Source organism: Solanum lycopersicum, chromosome 8 (assembly GCF_036512215.1).
Source record: "Solanum lycopersicum chromosome 8, SLM_r2.1".
In the NCBI taxonomy this organism is placed as follows: domain Eukaryota; kingdom Viridiplantae; phylum Streptophyta; class Magnoliopsida; order Solanales; family Solanaceae; genus Solanum; species Solanum lycopersicum.
Window position 1 is genome coordinate 64,771,290 of NC_090807.1, and position 19,209 is coordinate 64,790,498.

Genomic DNA, 19,209 nt, shown 5'->3' on the forward strand with positions numbered 1-19,209 from the left:
GGGCACTCAATTAGTACAACTATAGCTCAAGTATGCTTTAGTCCTATGTTGTGTTAAAATATCGAACTCGAACCCCATAATATTCAAACCCTAGATCCGTACTACTTATGAGTTCATCCAGTAAAACAATCTATCAAGTTCTAAGATATGGAACTCGAACCCCTTAACATTCAAATCCTGAATTTGTCTCCATAAACACTACGTTCCCTTGGAGACAAGATGGCCCAATATCTAATCCTTTATTCACCTTTGAATATCTAACAATTTTCGAAACGAAAAACAACTAAAAGACTTGAGAAAAAACTTGAAATTTTTGGGTAAATGAGAATCCAGCAAGCTAGTTCTTTTGTGTATATCTCAACATGTGTAGCACTAAATCTGCATTAGGTTTTTACAAAAGCTATTTGTGCTCAGTTTACTTCTTTAATACATCCACATTTTTTTTGTTGCTATTTTTTTATTTTCAACATAAAGAGTACAAGTAAATAATAATAATAGTAACCTAAACTAATCCCTAGCCAAAGAAAATGAAAGCATAATGAAAATGGGATCAATTTCAACACAAAATAGAAGCCTGATCAAAGCAGCTTGATGCATAGATCTAGTAAGGAACCTCCTCTAGTTTTTTGCTTCCATCGATTCGTTGACTCTTTGCAAGATTACGCTGAAAAAAGGCCTTCAGGATTGACTTTTATCAACCTCTGAGAACAAACTTTAAACAACTAAAAAAATTACTCCATCCGTCTATAGAATTTACCGATAATACTCTGCTCAAGGTGTTGTCTTTAATCTACAAATCTTCAGGTCCATGAAAAATGTACCACATTGCCTTTGATATCCCTGTACAAAGATTGAGAAAACAGGCATGTAAATTAGGTCCAAGGTTTAGCTATAGTACCGAGGCAGAGAGGAAACATTTGAAGGTGTGATTTGGTATTTAGCTAAATGTGTTCATAAGATGGGAACAAAGATAAATGAGGTTACAGCACACATGACATGAATCTGACAAGTATGTGTCGAGAGAGAAAATTGTCAAGATGACAGTGTTTAAAGAGGAAACGAATAACTAGAAATGGAGCCTTGTCAAGGCACGAGTTGATCGCGTAGAACATTGAGTTGTTTTCTATAACGAATGCGAAAGTAATAGCTAGGAAATGGAAGTGTTAAACGCACATGATTTAAGTAGATAAGTAGCTTCTCGTACCTTATATACGTTCTAAAGCATCAGGATCCTTCAAAGGAGTTGAGGAGATCTTGATCAATTTCGCCAAAAATATTTGGGCAGCCATCCCAAGTAGCCGTCTCCCTTGCCTCCCAGTAGCCACCCATATACCGGAAAGTCCCATCTTCACCTTCTCTTTGAAACCATCGAGGTTTCCAGCCATTCTCTTGTAATTTCCTGGACTGTAAGGAAAGAGAAAGTTCTTAGTTTAGACCCAAAAAGTTAAGAGATCCTTTGTTTTAGGAACTTGGGAGGATTACAGGGCCAGGGGATACAAATTTGTGGTTTCACTCGTAACAGTGACAAACCCAACGAGATGACCAGACACACAAGAAGTTTGAGTTATCAGATTGAAAACAATTTTGCCGACTAAATAAGAACAATAAAAAGTAAAAAAAGAATGTGTACACGGGAGCAGACATACCATTCTCTGCCGTGTCTCTAACCGCAACTTCTCTGCATTTGCCTTGTCGTATTCCCCATTCTCCAGATGTCGCTGATCAGGTCTGAGTCTTGAATCTGTAGGTGGGAGCATCTCCTTTATTCAAGATAAAACACGCAGATTAGACAGGCTATAAACGACCATTAGCTGAACATAAAAGAGGAAATTGATCTTTCATATGAAGTTTCATTAACACGCTGTTGTACCTTAAGTCCAGGTGTCAACTCATTCAGTGTAATTGCAAAAGAAGACAAGTTGTATCGAGTGAGATTTGGGGGTGGATTATTCCTTGTCCACAACAAAGATAAAATAGATGAATCCTTAGGCTTGCTGGTCCATTCTCCATTGATATAGTACATGCTCTCGTTCCACTTTCCGAATAAAGTAGCAACTTTCTTCCCAGAGATATCTTCAACAAATCCATGAACCTATAGAGTTGAGTATTAATTATCCGGCCAATAGCACAACAAGTTTAAATATATAGACATAAGTATGTAGAGGTGTAGACAAAAATAAGACATTATTAAACTAATTACAGGATTTCTTCTCATTTACCTGATGAGGATTACGCTCGATAATGGATGGCTCTTTGTACTTGAGCTTGCATGAGTACTGACGATTGCCACGTATATGCATTGTACCATGATGATCACAATATATCTTACCAAGAATAAGATTGTAGATACTTGTCGTGACCTGAGGATATTAATGTCTTGAATTAAGCAAACAAAACAAGAACTTCAATAGAAACCAAGCTATCTTGTAAACAGTTCAATGATCAGCATGATGTTCTGCCTACCTTGCTCCACTGGAAGATCTCCCCATCGTCGAATTCTAAGGTAAGTGTTCCAACAGGATCAACTTGAATTGATCTTCCCCAAAATTTTGACTTAAGATTACTGTCAGCCCAGAATTTCCATCCTCTACCTTCACAGTGACAGGCAATAAGTGTTGGGTGGTGACTAACCTGTTTCAAGAATTGGCTAATTACTATCATACATATCAACTCATTGCATCAGAGACTTATGTAAGAAATTTCAGGTTCAAACTTCCCGTGTTTCAAATTAAAATTCTTTCTTCGGTACGTCAAACTACCAAGTGCGCCTACTGATTTTTCATAGTAAATCACTTTGGTTGCAAAAAGCTAAGAAAATATAAGATGTTTTCTTTTGTTGTGTTCTCCTACACATTGTTATGTCTCTTTTATCATAAACCTTCACAGAATAAGCTCCCTCGATTACTTAAGAAGAGAAACTGAAAAAGGTAAATCCTCAAATTCATAGAAACTTAACACGGAAAACAAACTGCAATGGAGTGACATGACCACCAAACGTGTTTAAAATATGGCATACCCTTCATCTCACATCATGCTATCTCCAACCTTAAAGACACTACTACAAATAGCAAATAAATCCAGTTTTATGTTGCGCAGACTCTTCTGGAAACATAACCATAAAGGTGGTGTAAGATCTGAAATGGTACATCCAGTATTTGCTAATTCTTAAATGTAATATAAAGAAGCCTACGAATTGTTTGAAGTCAAACTAAGTTTTGCTGACAAAATAGTACTGCAAGGGAAAGTTCAATATATAAAAGCAAGATATATTCTCGACAAAATACCTTCTCCGAGAAAAAGCGGATTCCTTTTTCAGGAAAATCAGCTTCATAGGTTTCTCCCAGCAAAGGATTGAAAGGTTTACAATTCCGGCCTTCAGTTGAAGCATAACCGGACACAGCAAAAGCAGCAACGTTTAGAATTCTTAAAAGACTATTCCCCTGGAAGAGCAAGACAATTCAAATGATTATCAACATAATGCTAAACATCTAACCAAGAATTGCTCTACATCGAGTAAATATAATTGGAAAAAAACTTGCTAATAAAGAAGCCTGCTACAAGGGAGAGAAAGCAAGTTTATATAAACCTTTAGGGGGAAAGCATGACAGCAATAAAAGCAACAGTTATGCTTTAGCACGACGTGCAATGTCATAAATTCGGCTCATGCATGCAATATCAAGTTTTGAACCATAGCTGCCATGCGTGGACTATTATATTATCTAAATAAGATTATGACTTGTTTTGCTCATCAAAACAAAAGATTATAATTTGTGTTCTGAAACAATTATTCCAAAAAAAGGTGTGTTCTGACAAACAAATTTATACCTAGCAATTAAGAGTTGGCATCTTTGCAGGCCAGAAGTATACAACTAGTACTGCCCCCAATAAAAGAAGTTTCACTAATTACATTTCCTTTTCTTTCTTTTTTTCTTTTGATAGAATGATTAAAAGGGAGATAGTAGATATAGACCTTTTCTTCGCCTCCCAATACCTAAACATTTATTTAAGAGAAAATCAAATTTAATTACTACTTAAATGAGAGATGTGGCAAGTAACAAATTATCTATCAACTTCATGTAGTCATTAATTTAGAAGAGCATGATAAGCACCTTCTAGGGTAGAAAGCAAGAATGTAAACACAAATGCGTAGTCATGTTCTCGTAGTAACAAGAGGTGAAAGTATTAAAGATCGTACCGATTTTCCATGTTCATATGCTCTATCTAAAAGATATGAGTACTCTAAATCTTCAAAGCACTTTTGTAGGGAGGAAATTGGCTCATTGAAATACACCGGCAGGCAAACTCTTGTTAGATCTTTCCCGACATTGTCTTTGATCATAGCCCAAAGACTAACCCCTTTCTCTTTTTCAACTGGATCTGGAAGCTTCGTTCTGCGTACAACCTGTGCTTGTGCAGATGCATCAATGGTATTGTTTTTCATGTTGTCCCCAACTACTGACCCACCAGATGTCTGATGTTCAGAAAAGCATTCATTTGCGTCAAGATAGTTGGCTTCCTCTTCATCTGACGCTTCATCAAGCTCTTGTTTCTCAATATCATCAGACGATTCAGTTGTACTATATTCTGTTATGAAATGTATGAGGTCAAATGATATTCCAGTTCTATTAATATACAAGATAAGTTCAGCATCTTGAACATATGATGAGAGGTGTATACAGCAACTGAAACTATTTTAGTGATGTGTGGCAGAACTCCAGTACATCATAAGCAAGAGAAATTGTGAAAGCCAGTAGGAAACAATTTGCTGCATCCTCTCTTTACAACTACTATGATGTCAGTATAATGAAGCGAAATAGAGCTGATAACGAGGCCGTAAAACAAAAATATTAGCAGAACAACTAGTATTTCTGCTGCAATATGCTTTGGGAAAGGAAAATTAGTGGAAGATAACCTCAAAAACTTTGCTCGCATACAAATTAGTTCATCTAGTATCATAATGTGCAATGATTTGTCAAAAGTTGAAGAAACTTTTAAAGGAAAGATTATTTTGTTTGTCTGTTTTGCTTGCTTAATTTTACTTGTACAGGTAGAAGTAGATGAAAGTATATGATAACATACCACTATACTTGCCACGTCCTAAACTGGAGAACTGCTTCATCAGTTGGAATTCACCATCATGAACCCCGGAAGCTTCACCTTCGATATTAGCTGCCTTCAGAAGCAAAACTTATGCAATTTAGAGATAGTGAAGACCATTTAAACAAAAATATGCAAATCGTTGAAACAAAGTTAGTTAACTCATGTAACATGACAGCATCAAAATTTATATGACCAGAGGTCCAGGAAAAAATTCTCCATGTATTCTACTTAAATAGAAGTTCGGGGAGATAAACAAATTCAGTAATATGACCAACCCAACTAATTCATCTTGCAATGCAATATGACCTCACTGAAATCTTTCTTAAGTTCTAAACTAAAGAATTGCATAATTGACGAAGTTTTATGGATATATGTTCAGAAAGCTCATTAAAAAATACAGAGAGGCTATGAACAAGGTAGAGAACACCTGTTTAGAAAATACATCTGCCTGGTGCCTAAAATAAGTTATACAACGCAACTCTTCTAGTTTTAGATGACTGTGTGTTGAACTTATATATGATTGACATAATGGGAAATTGGCAGTCAATTTTCTTCTCTTTCTTTTGTTCCCACAAACAAAGTACACGGGTTGTCAATTATTAAAAGAGGATCTGCAACAGTCTTTCAAATTTATTCTGAAGCAGTGAGCAGGTCACTATAGATTAAGATGTTTTATGTATACAGAAAATCGAAATATGATAGCTGAAATGGAGAATTGCTACAAGATGTTATGTAATAAAGGGACCGTTTAAAAGGCAAGTTCTGCAAAACGGTTACTCCGTGTAAGACCAACAATGTTATATCGAAGTGAATTTGGTTTGTTTAAGTCCCAACACATCCAAAAGATTGAGTGTGGCGGAGATGTAGATGCTAAGATAGATGTGAAATACAAGGTTAGACAGGATTTAAAATGTTCAGCAGAAGCTGCAAGTAGCACGCTTCGATGAAGAAAAAAAAATTCCTTAAAATGATTTGGTCTTATCCTTCATAACCTCCAGATGCACCTGTATGTAGGAGTTAGGCCTAGGTGAATAAATGTATTAAAGGGTAACAAGGTAGACCTAACACCAAACGGAAAAAAGTTTATCTCAAAAGATCCACAATATTTTTGAAGTACCTAGCGAAAAATAGGATACAATGGAAGAACAGAAGATTATATTTCTATAAACAATACCAATCAGTGCGTTTAGTAGTTTACTTTAGGTCTCCTGTTTTCTAGAAGTTCTCTAATCCTATCAGAATTTTATATGATAGTGGATAATATTAATAATTTGTAGTACTTACTGTTTATATTTAGTAATATAGTTATTGATCTAAAGTGAAAATAAATTCAACAACATGGTCAGTGAGAACTCATATAGCAAACCCAACTTGATTGGGATTGAAGCATAATTGTTATTGTTATTCGCAATGAGTCGGAGCAAACCGTTAGGTGCAATTGGCACTCATCTTGAGAAGGCACAAACCTTTATAAGGGCCATAGAGGAAACACAATGTATCACAACTATAGTTAAAAGTCACAAAAACGACGTGTTTTGAAACCTTTGTTTCCAATATGACCAGAGAATTCTAAAAATTATAATCAAACTCACTAAGGATCTTATTCTCAGATGATCCCGAAAGCATATTACCAAGTTAATGCACAATGGACTTTCTCATGACATTAACTTAGCTTTAGCCAAAATCACAGGAAAATGAAACTTCTATATTACTTCAGATAGTTTCAGAATATTTGGTCACAGTTTCAAATCCTATTGTCTTTAGAGAAATGAATATTCCAAATAAAATTGAATCAAATGCATTAAGCTATACTCCTTATTGATTTGAATGCCTGGTTCCATTTACTTCCACGTGTAAATTATGAGGAAATAAAATGAAGTTACCTCCAACTGTCTCAACGTGTCCAGCAAATTGGAGCGCTCCTCACAAAGACTTTTAAGTTGTCCTTTTATTTCTGAAAACTCCGATAGCATGATCTTCTCACAGTCCTGGACAAGTCCCTCACCAATGCCCTCTTCAAGCAACCGGTTTTTCAATCTTTCTGTAGATATAGATACATCATTTTGCAAAAGGTTGAGATTATCATTCAAAGGTCTCAACTGAAAAAGATTTCTTGTTGCTATCAAAGCTTCTATCCATGCAGCCCGTTCTTTCTTTGAATGTGTCCTCAAATGAAGAGACTTGGTAGCTGTAAATATGTAGAATCGCCTACTATCGGACCTGCTCTCGCGGAATGATGACACCTGTGAGAAATCCACACAATCATCTCAATGTTAATTATTAAAAAGAACTTTTACATTGAATGTGTTTAGAAGGACGGAAATCATTTTCCATGAAAAAAAAAGTTCGAAATGATTGGTTGTTGAGTGAAAAACAGTTTTGGAAAAAAAATGATTCCCATAGAAAATAATGTTATTACTAAATCAGAGAGTGCTATGGTGAAACTTTTTTGTGTTGAACATTAATAATTGTGGTTAGAGCAAGTGCAACAAAGTTAAAAATCAAGTAACGTTTATGGAAAATGACTTATGCCAACAAGTGGAGGAAGTCATTTTCCTCAATTCGATAGGAAACGTTTTCCCTCGAAATATCTTCATTCAAGGATAACAAAATACCTAGTGTAACCCCACCAATTAGGGTTTGAGGAGGATAGAGGGTATGCAGACCTTACCCTACCTTGGGAGGTAGAGAGGTTGTTCCCGACACACTCTCATCGCAAGAAAGGAAAATCAAGGAGATCAGAAAAACAAATAACGGATTGAAGAAATCATGACAAAATACTATAAAAAGTATGACAAGGCCTTCTACAGGGAGAAAAACCATAACTACGAACTGAAAGGTCGAAGAAATGACTTGTGTCGTAGCGTAGCAAACCAAATGACAAACTCATTGTACTATCAATTTCCCTTGCTCCAAGTATAGATCAAAATATCTAGGCAATGAAAGGAAAGAGACCACTGCTAGTCTAGTAGACAACTGGCAAAGTCATTTTAGCAAAACATATTGATATAAGATATTGATATAAGATAAAGATACATCAAGACACCAAAGAAGCCAAATATCATGAGAGCTGACAGATCAACACACCAAAGAAGCCAAGTACTACAACATAGAATATAAGTGAGGTCATAATTTAACCAGCAATTGTAGAAGAAGAATATCCTTCCCCAGCTTCCCTTATTCTCTCTTTAAAATAATGAAGTTTTCAATGAACTCTCAAGTCATGATAACTACAAGTAGTACACATAAGTTATTAGAGATAGAAAGAGAATTCACTATTCTTTTGGTTGCTTGATACTATTACAACTAATATTTTTAATGAAGAAAATAACATAACTTTCAACCCCACTTCCCCACAACCATTCATGTTGTAACAGCAAAGAAAGAAACTCATTAAGGAAGATGACAAATGGATCACTTCCAAGTTAATTCTATGACAAACATGAAGAAGAAAAGTTCTGATTTTTCAAGGAAGAAACAACAAAAAAACCCTCAAAAAAGTGACCATGTTTGTCATAGTTTTTTACCATAAACGTAGGCCTACTAGAAAAAGAAGAGTCTTTTAGCCTTATTTTGGCCTATAACTCTCTCCCATTTTCTTTCACCTGCTGATGTGACCCACTATGGATTAACAACCAGTCAAATTGCACTGTAAAAACTTACAACTATGACTAAAATCAATTCATTAACCATCGGACAATTGAAGAAAAAAAATCGATCAAATTGGCTCAGATATCTAAAAATTCAAGATTTTACCGATTGAAGAAAGTTTTAATCTTTACACTAAAATCCCAAAACCCAAAACACCATTTTTTCCCCTTTGTACCTTAAGATGAACAATGCCGACGGATTTCCCATGTTTCCGGCGACTGGGGTTACTGTCTGGGAGTTTCCCGATGAGCTTGATGTCATCTCCGTCTAGATGGTCTGGCCGGCGATTCTTTGAATAAGAAAGTATCCCGTTCCGGAGAGTAAACCACCGGGATCTCCACCCTTTATGATAATTAGTCCACTTGTACAAGATTCCGGCGACTCCACCAACATCGGATCCTCCAGCATTGATGTCAGATCCAGAGTAAACAACAGCAGAGCCAGTCCGTAACAACGTCGGCTCCGGCGACTGGTCTCCGATCTCCGGTGTCTCTAATGTTATACAACAGAGTGGATGCATTTCCCTTACGCGCATTTTGATCCACCCCAACCCAATTTTTTCAATTGAACTAAAGATCAATCCACATTTGAAAATTCAAAGCAAATTCACAATACCCAGATTGTATTTTACATATATCTATCTATACAGAGGATGTGTTGTATAAACCAAAAAAAAAAAAAAAAGAAAGTAAAATGGGTTTTGAAGAAAGACCTGAAAATAGCTTTAAAAATGAAACCAAAAGAATATTCTTGAAGTTTAGAGAAAAAAAAAGTTTTTGGTAAGTAATAAAAATTGAGTCTTTATGGTAATATAATATAAATAGAGTTTTGGGTAAGTAGGAAACTTTATAATATGCTGAAAACAAGGAGATTAAGGGAAGTGGCAAAATGGTAATTTTCCCATTAACACCATTGATGCAGAAAATAGAATTTGACTAGTGGCGGCGGCGTTACACGGCGGCGGACGGCGGCGGGGTGAACGGAGAAAGGGGAAGATCAATATGGAAGGTGGAGAAATGAAGAAGTTTAATAAGGGGTTTTTAAATGCCACTTTGTAATCATCTGTCTTGTCCCAAATATTTTCCAGCTGCTGGATTTTTCCTATTTTTTTAAACCATTTATTAAATTTTTTTTTTCTTTTTTGCCATTTTTTCACAAATTTATAATAAAGAGAATTTTTACCTAACTAATAATATACAAAAAAAAAATGCTTTAATAATTGTACTCTGCTTTCAGTTATTACCTATTATTTCATAATTATATTAATATATTAAATATCGTTTTAATGGTTATAGCTTCTAGAAAAGTGTATTGTTGTCTATTTTTATTTGAATATAACTTTTCGAAAAATGTAAAACACATGATAGAGCTGTTATGAAAAGATATATTTTCAAAAAAAGTAGAACACATGATAGAACTGCTATGAAAAAGTATGATAAAGACGAAATAGAATTATTAAAGAAAAAAAACAAAACAAAATACGTGATCACATTAAATTAATTGTCATATAATATAATGAAATTTAGAATAATAATCAAAATAAATAATTTTAAGCTAATAATATACAATACAACAGGTTAACAAACATCCAAACAAGTTGTTAGGAATACCAATTAATTGAATAAAAGTTGAAAAAACAAAAGGAGAAGTGTGCAAATTTGTGACTATCACGTTTTCATTATATTATAATATAAAAATATAATAAATAAAGAATAGATTAGAATTTGTAAATTTGAGCATCATTTTTTTTTTCTGTTTTTGGAAAAAAGATAAATGGGAGTGGTTTGAATTTTTAATAAAATGGAAACAAAAATCTCTTTCAAGAATAGATTTTCCAAAATATAGAACAAATTTGAGTACACGTCTACCTTTTGCCGACTCAACAATCACAAATTAACAAATTAATGAAAATATTATTAGTAATAAGATAATTACATGAAAATTTACACATTAATTTGTATAAAATTTTATTATGTAAATTACTAAATTACAAATAGCATATTATACTAATTTTATATGAATGATTTACCTACAAATAACTTACTTCAAATGATTTACTCAAACTATTACGTCTAGGATGATTTTTTTTATAAAAAAAAACGTTTTATATTTAATTGGTGTTTTGAGATTATTATTACTGTAAATCAACAAATCACTATGAGTTAATTTATTATAATAACAATTCAACAAAAACATAGTAATAATGACATGCTTAATTTGTACTAGTTGATATGATTTTCATAGTATTTAAACAATTAAGCATGACTACTTAAACCTGAGAATAATGACCCTTGAATTATTTTAATGTTGGTTCAAAGAAAGCATACTATTAATAAGAAAACAGCTTATCAGATTAATATTAAAATCATGCTTAAATTATAATGACTTTAATCAGGATAAAACAGACAACGAACAACTTTCTATAGTATGGTTTTTAATTACATTCGTTACAATTTGTATACATTCAAAATTCGTTTTTTCAAGATACCCATTATGAATCATGATAAAAAAAATTATTAATTTCTATAATAATATTGTATATAAAAATAGATTTGAAACATGTATAAAGTCATTTTAGAACACTTAAAAAATATTTTAAATTTAAAAATCTAAAAAGGCACGTCAAAAATACAAAATGCATTTTTTTTAGCAGCTAGGAAGAGAAAGATATTAGTCTTTTTTGTCTGACGGGAATTATTTTAAATTAATTGACTTAATATAAAAAAAAGGTCAATCATTATTTATTAAAATGTAGCTTTACTTTTTTAATTTGTAAAGTGTTAATTCAGAAAGATGTTTAAGAAAAAATAAAGTAAAATGATTAAGACAAATACTCTTAACGATTACGTTGTTAAATGTATTTTTTTAATGTGTGAATAAATACTAGGAATGGTTGAAATCCTAGATACTCAATTAACAATGAAAAATTAAAATATGACCTTCATATTATATTATTTTTCTTATCAATTCAATATATGTATAAACATTAAAATATATTTAAATTATATTACATAATATATTTTAAAATGATTTATTTTTTTAAATCATACTTAAATTGAAAACTCGTAAATCGTAATATATATAATTACTCTATTTTCTTCTTTTCCCATATGGTTAAATTAACACGCAAGCTGAGTTCTACACTTTGAATGGAACGCTTCAAAGGCTAGGAAGGACCAAGAGAAAACTTTCTTCTAACCTTCCTCATTTTTTTTCTTGGATTTTCGGTGTATTCGTTTAAAATTTAATTAATTTAATTTAATATTAAAAAAAATATTTTTGAGATATAAAGTATGTTTATATTAAAGCGACTTATTATGATTTAAATTTGAAATTTTAATTTAAAAATGAAAAAATACTTGTCAGTTATTATTTTTGTCTTTCCCCAAAATTAGATTAAAACACTTACAAATCGTTTCTGTCTTTCCTAATTGTCTTTTTAATATGGAAAAAATCACATATTTCATTTTCTTGTCATACAAATTCACTATCAAATTATTCATTACTCCCTCAGTATGTATTTACATAACATTTTCCTCTCGTCATCAAGAGCTAATTATATTCGATTATTTTTTATAGAATTAAATTAAATTATTATTTAAAATTAAAATACTTGAAAATTGTTTTTAAAAAATTCCATGCAATTCTTCTCATGTTTGAAAAAAGTACATTTCAAAATATTATTCAATACATAGTTTTAATATGGAGAGCAATTAAAAATGTCATATGAAATTAGGATAAAAAGAATATTTAGTTTTGATCTAAAAAATCTTTCAATTTTACTATATGATATTTAATTCTATTAAGACTAATTTAAATTCGCATTACATAAAACCTTCGAAATAAAGTTAATACTTACTAATTATCGTACTTCATAAAGTTTTCAACCCAAAAGATTTTAACAAAGGATTGATAAATCCCATCATTTAATATATACAATTATTTGAAAGATATTATCTTTTATAACATTTTCATTCTAATAATTAATTAATTAATATATATATATGTAAAAGACTATATATAGGCTTATTAATAAGATGACTATCAAAATAAACCAAAATATTACGTGAAAAGTCATGACTTAAAGATATTTAAAGTCTTTTTTTTCAATAAAATAAATAAATTGAGGAGGGTGTACAGGATAGAAAATCAAATCTTCACAAGTATAATATTAATACATAAAAAAATTTAAATAGTCTATTAATTGTTTACTGTATTTAAAGTGAGATGGTAAAAATTAAATAAACGGATCCAAAGAAATTTTTTCCTCTTATTTTAATAGTAAATGTTTTTTTTCTTTTCTTTTATTCATTCCATTCTGTTGTGTTCCCTATGAAACTATTATTAAGCAAAATGGGCAAAATATTAATTTAGTGAAAAAAAAAATAATTTGCATTTGTCTCGCAGTCACAATTAGCAAGAAGATCACTAATTCTAGAAATTAGTAATAATTTGATAATTTACTATACTAAGAAAAATGAAACATTAAAGTTTTGATGTCATTGGATGCCATACGAAAAAAATTAAATTTTGACATAGTATTTATCGTACAATAAATCATTAATGTGAAGAATCACAATACGTAATTCAATTTCGATAATCTACTTAATTTTATTTTTTTTTACTTTTTCATGATTTGTTAATCAAAATCATTTTTAAAAAATATTAAATATATCAAAAAATATCGCAATAGTTGAAGAAATTGTTATAAGTTTTTGGAACAATTCTTATCTTATGAAAAATTACTTTGTATATTCTTTTTGTTAGTATTGTGGGAAAGAAGTGTTAACAAAGTAACGATGAATGGTATTTTTAAGCAAAGAGGATCTATTATTATAATAGTGATTGATTTGAGAAGACGATAACTAAAAATTAATAATTAAATTTAAATTATTCATTAAATTTAAACTCAAATATAGATATTCTACATATATAGCTTAAGATAAATCCGAGTCCTTTATTTTTTAAATCAATCAGAGCAATTAAACTATTTTAATAACGAGAAGGATATTTTATCATCATTATTAATGACGGATAAAACTGAATTATTTTTGGGAAGTACAAATATAAACTTAAATATTCTCTTTTTACTTAATAAAATAATAAAATAAAACCAGATATAGAAATAAATGGAAATAATAAAATGAAAGCATAACTTGAAAGCAGGGCATCATAGGGAGCATAAGAATTCGAAACGTGCACATGTGGCCCGAAAATCTAGTACCCATGCTCCTTCACTTTTTTTTCTAATATCTTTTATATATTTTTAAATTCTGATACTTGCGTTGAAACTCGATTACATCAAATTTACATTAGAAATAATATATTTCATATTAAAGACGATTTTTAACTCTAATTTTCTTTGTTCCTTTATTTTCACATCTCTTTCTTGTTAGGATCGAAATAAGCAAGTGTAATGCGAAAGATAGCACAACAAATCTCGAAAGATTACGAGTAAGAAACAAATAAGAAATTTATGAAAATATACTAAAATTTAACGTGATTCGATCAATCGATCTACGTCCATGACAAAATGAGCAATTCACTATATAAAATATGATAGTACAAAATATAGGGAAAAATAATCTTAACTAATTACTCAAAATACATGAAAAATTCACACAAGTAATAGCATATCAAATTTGTCCCACAGATAACATTGTAAAAACTGATTAAATTAAAAAAAACAATCATTTATTTATAGAATTTTATACAATTTCCTATTTTAAAAAAATAATAATCGATCTAAAACCTTTTCTTAAATAAAAAAACATATAGTAAGAAATTCATAACAATTAGTACCCAACATTTCCATCTACCAACTTGCTACAAACTATTCTTGTTATGTCTCGTCTCATAATTGATTACATGCATAATACGTATGGATTCTAAATTTGGTATCAAATTTTAATTTTAACTTAATTTTCATAATGCGCAAATTGATATTTTAACTATTCAACTTTTAAATAAATAAATACATGAATCTACACGGCAGAATACACGCAGAACAAAAAATGACATGTAATAGTACACATGTGTCTATTTGTTTAACTTTATATAAATTTAAGTGTTTACTTATGCACACCTAAAGTTAAAGAATATAAATGATCTGAAACCAAGTTAAAAGAGCATATTTGTATATAATATCTTGATTATTTATGTTGAAATTGGATTAATTTATTTGTTTTTCATTTAAAATATTACCTTGTATATTCTTAAATCAGATTTAACATTAAATATTTATTTTAAAAGTTTTTTGTTTGTTTGCTTGATAGCCGTCCAAATCAACTTTGATACCTCCCTGTTTTCCACTTTCCATTATATTGTAAAGTTTTCAGTATATAATATATAACATTAAATCGTTTTTTTTAATATTATATGAGTTGTAGAGGCAGACAATACTAATGCAGTTGCTAAAAACTGAATGAAACTACTCATTTCATCTTTTAATTGAATCTCTTAAAAAAAAGATTAAAATATAAATTGAATATAATTTTTATTTTTATTAGTATTAAATATTTTCCAATGTATGAAAGTTATTACATTGTAAATCCAAATAAATGGTAAAATTAAAAAAAAAATTAAAAATAGTTCTAAAGATTGAACAATTAAGTCAATTTAAAAATAAAAAATATCTCAGATATTCAATGAATATGAAATTTGGAGTGTATAAAGTTAAATTTAAGTTTTAAAATAAATTTGTTATCAAAGTTATCGAAGTATCACATATATTGTTATTAATGAAATGTTATCGAGTATCTCTTTAAAATATATTTTAAATAAAGATTATTATACCATGCACCTTGTTGTAGTTTATAATTTTTTTTTCGAATTTCACCACCTTGGAAATTCGTGCCATATGATGAGGTAAATAGCAGTAGCTTCAAGTTTACACAAGTGCTTTTGAAGATCCCTATTTTCTGTCTCCTCACAGATTTTTATTTAAAATCAATAATAAAGTTTTTAAAAGAAAAAAAAATAGAGAGAGATGAAGAATTAAAAGATCCCTTCCATGGACCCAAATCTCCTAGTCTTTTTTATTAATACTATTCTCTCCGTTTTAAAAAAATTGACTTAATTTGACTTGAAATGGAGTTTAAGAAATAAAAATAGACTTTTCAATTTTGTGGTTCTAAATTAATATTATGTCAAATGTACCAAAATACCTTTTAATCTTGTGGTCTTAAAAATGTCAAGTGAAAAGTTTAAAGTTAAGTGTCGTCAAAAAAGAAAAGGAGTCATTCTTTTGAAATAGACTAAAAAGGAAATAAAGTCAATCTTTTTGAAACGGAGGGAGTATTATTTTTTCTTTCCGTTTCAAAAAAATGACATAATTTGACTTGAAACGTAGTTTAAGAAAAGAAAAAAGATTCTTTAATCTTGTGATTCTAAATTAAAGTTATCTCAATGTATCAAAATGCACTTTAATATTGTGGTTCTAAATTAAAGTTATGTCAAATGTAACAAAATACACTTTAATCTTGTGGTCCTAAATTAAAGTTATGTCAAACGTACCAAAATGTCTCTTAATCTTGTGGCCTTAAATATGCCACGTGAAAAGTTAAAATTGAAGTGTTACTAAAAAAGGAAACGGGTCATTCATTTTGAAATAGACTAAAAAGAAAATACTCATTCTTTTTTTAAACAGATATACCCCCGAACTATTGTAAATGATATGCAAATACCCTTCGTCATACTTTTGGAATATCGATGCCCCTGCCGTCATACTTTGGGGACATTGATGCCCCCGCCCCTTCGTTAGAGTGAAGGGCATATATGCTCTAATATATGTTCAACTTCTATTTTGTTAATTTTACTTTTAACGTAAGTTTGTATGTGCTTATAATTAATTTCAAGCATAAAAACATCCTCAATTACCTCATTATCAATCTTTACAAATTCGACATAATTTCATAATTAAAAAGAATTTAGAATTTGTAAAAGGAGGGAGAAGAGAGATTATTATACATAATTTTAAGGATTGTTCAATTATAATTCGAAGTTGAAATTTTGTATGAATAAATAGTTTTTATCTTTTTCATAAACATGAAAACACTATAATTTGTAAAAAATATAAAAAAAATTCCAAGTATTATAATTTTTTCACTGAGTAAACTTTATTTCATAAACGAACCGGAGTATTATTTATATTCTAAAGTATTATAGTAATAATGAATTACATATCTCCGTATTTCTCTATAAATAATAAAAATATTACATGTAATACAAACTTAAATAAAAATAATTTCTTCAGAGCATAAGTAATTTCTTTTCTTGCCGTTATAAAACACAATATTACGAGTCTTTTTTTGCCAATTACAAATATATACATAATTTTTTTTTAAATAAAATCAAATCAAATTTTGAATTAAAATCTTACTATTTGGTAGAATTTAAGATTTCTAACATATTAAAAAATTTAAAATTAAAATATCAAATTACATGTCGAAACGTCGATGCGAAAATTGGGACCATTTGAAGCAAAGACAAAATTGCAGCGTAGCAGCACCTGCTCGGAAATTAAGGCATAGACTATAGTTTATGAGTATGAGCTTTCGAAACTGCACCTTTAGCAGACACATAATTTTTTGTTGACCACAACCACAATATTACTAGGATTTTCGGACTTTGGTATTTTTCGATACGAAGAAAAATAATTTTAAAAAATTTAATTTTTTTTGTTACAATATATAAGAAAATATCTATAGTTTCATCCTTACCTAAGCATCCTAAACTTTCTATTTCATATGAAGTAATGCACACATATGTCAACTTCATTTCAATATTTATTAATATCGTCAATCAAACATCACATTAATTATGTATTGATAGTTTTGATATGATCAACTAAATGGGGTATATTATTTTGTGTGAAATTTTATAATAAAATAATTTATGACTATTCTTATTCGATCAACCAAACGAATCGCAGTATGAGATAGGACATGTGATTTTGAATATAGGTTTGCAGAGGTGGGGAAATGTTGAATTAATTACAAGTTCCCCACCCTATCATGACTCGTGACCAAACAAGGTTACATTTATCTTTTCTTTGATAATTTGATATATATATATATATATATATATGGTCGATTAATTTAAATTTATAATATTTTTATTTTTTAATCTAATAATTTACGATAAGAGTATTTTGAAGCTTAAAATTTAAAAGCTCTAATTGATAAACGAAGGATAAGTTAATATTTACCTATAATAGATTTTATAGGTTTTTAAGGAATATTATATTATAAAGTAGAAAAGGGAAGATCTTCGTTAAAATTGACTTAAAAGCACCAATTTTATTGAGTTATTTATGCTTTATTCAACACGTCACAATGAGAAAGAGGAAAATTTTAGGTTTATCTAAAAAGTTTATATCGTACTCGGTCATAAAATATAAAGTGAAGTGACATTTCGGAAAATGATTTTCGTATCAAAAAGAAAATTATTTACAAGTTATTTTTTCTTTTATACATAAATGTTTTAGATTATCAATTGTATTTAATGCTTGTTTTACTCGGTTATTCTTGATGCCATTAGAGTATATATATTCATATACACCTCGATGATATCAAGTAAGAAAAGCATTGTTCAGTGAATAAAATAAAGGAGACAGTCGAATAAATAATTTGAATTGTGAATCCAATCAGAATAAATATATTGAGCTGAATCATTTTAAAAGTAGTTTTGCGTTTTTTTAGTTACTTAATGAAGTCCATTTAACTACAATAACTTTCAAATGCAATAAAAAGCAAAAAGATAACATTCATATACTATGTATACAAAATTATTAAAGGAAAAAAAAAGTTAGATAACTTATAAAGGCTTCACAATTGCTTCCTTTTTCCCTTTTTCAGTTGCTTCCTTTCGTTCTACTCACGTTGAGTAATTTAAATATCTTGAAAAATAATGGCATACACATAAAACTTTTTATAAGCGATAATAATATTTATACAATTAATTAGAACAAGTAAACACACCATTATAATATCTCATATTATTATATAAGGAGGTAGGTGCTTTTATTTTGTACAAATTTTATTTTATTAGCGAATAATTAACCAACAAGATATCTGAAAAATATTTTTAGATAGATTCATAGTCTGTTTGATCAAGCTTTTGAAAAGTTAAATATTTATTTATTTTTCTTTCAAGAAGTGTTTATTTTGTAAAATAATTGAGGTGTTTTGATTAAGTTTTAAGAAGAAAATATGTGTATATAAGTAGTTTTTTTTTTTCAAAAGTAAAAACACTATGAGAAAAACATACTAAGAAACACTTATATAATATTCGGTCAAACATTAATTATTACTCAAAAATATATATTTTTTAAATTTATTGACCAAACACAAATTATTTCTCATCAAAAGTATTTTTTTTTTCAAAATAAGTTAATTTTAGAAATTCAACAAAATTAATTAAAAAAACAATGTGCCCAACAAGTGAGCTATAGCAATT

The 19,209-nt window shown here is 29.6% G+C and overlaps 1 protein-coding gene across 5 annotated transcripts; it reads right to left on the minus strand.

The window, feature by feature from the left end:
* Window positions 1-310: 310 nt before the first annotated feature.
* On the minus strand, window positions 311-9,882 carry LOC101249395 (oxysterol-binding protein-related protein 2A). 5 transcript variants are annotated; one of them, XM_010327174.4, is made up of 11 exons: window positions 8,927-9,882; window positions 6,984-7,343; window positions 5,080-5,173; window positions 4,196-4,584; window positions 3,285-3,440; window positions 2,464-2,631; window positions 2,220-2,360; window positions 1,871-2,092; window positions 1,647-1,757; window positions 1,205-1,404; window positions 311-840 (listed from the first exon to the last, which is right to left on the minus strand). In XM_010327174.4, exons 1-10 carry the CDS (start codon window positions 9,284-9,286, stop codon window positions 1,225-1,227), a joined length of 2,181 nt encoding a protein of 726 aa, XP_010325476.1. In that variant the 5' UTR covers window positions 9,287-9,882; the 3' UTR covers window positions 311-840; window positions 1,205-1,224. The 5 variants fall into 5 exon arrangements, with proteins under 5 accessions (XP_010325476.1, XP_004245745.1, XP_069143905.1 ...); XM_004245697.5 differs by having other exon boundaries at window positions 1,647-1,760; XM_069287804.1 differs by lacking the exon at window positions 8,927-9,882 and adding an exon at window positions 8,239-8,637.
* Window positions 9,883-19,209: the final 9,327 nt, after the last annotated feature.

What these genes read in the sequence shown, in the direction of transcription:
- LOC101249395 (XM_004245697.5), bottom strand. Translation starts at nt 9,286, where the DNA reads ATGCGCGTAAGGGAAATGCATCCACTCTGTTGTATAACATTAGAGACA. An exon ending in TCGGCATTGTTCATCTTAAG is followed by an intron (nt 7,344 to 8,926) that starts GTACAAAGGGGA and finishes GATTTCTCACAG; the next exon opens with GTGTCATCATTCCGCGAGAG. An exon ending in AGGACGTGGCAAGTATAGTG is followed by an intron (nt 4,585 to 5,079) that starts GTATGTTATCAT and finishes ATTTCATAACAG; the next exon opens with AATATAGTACAACTGAATCG.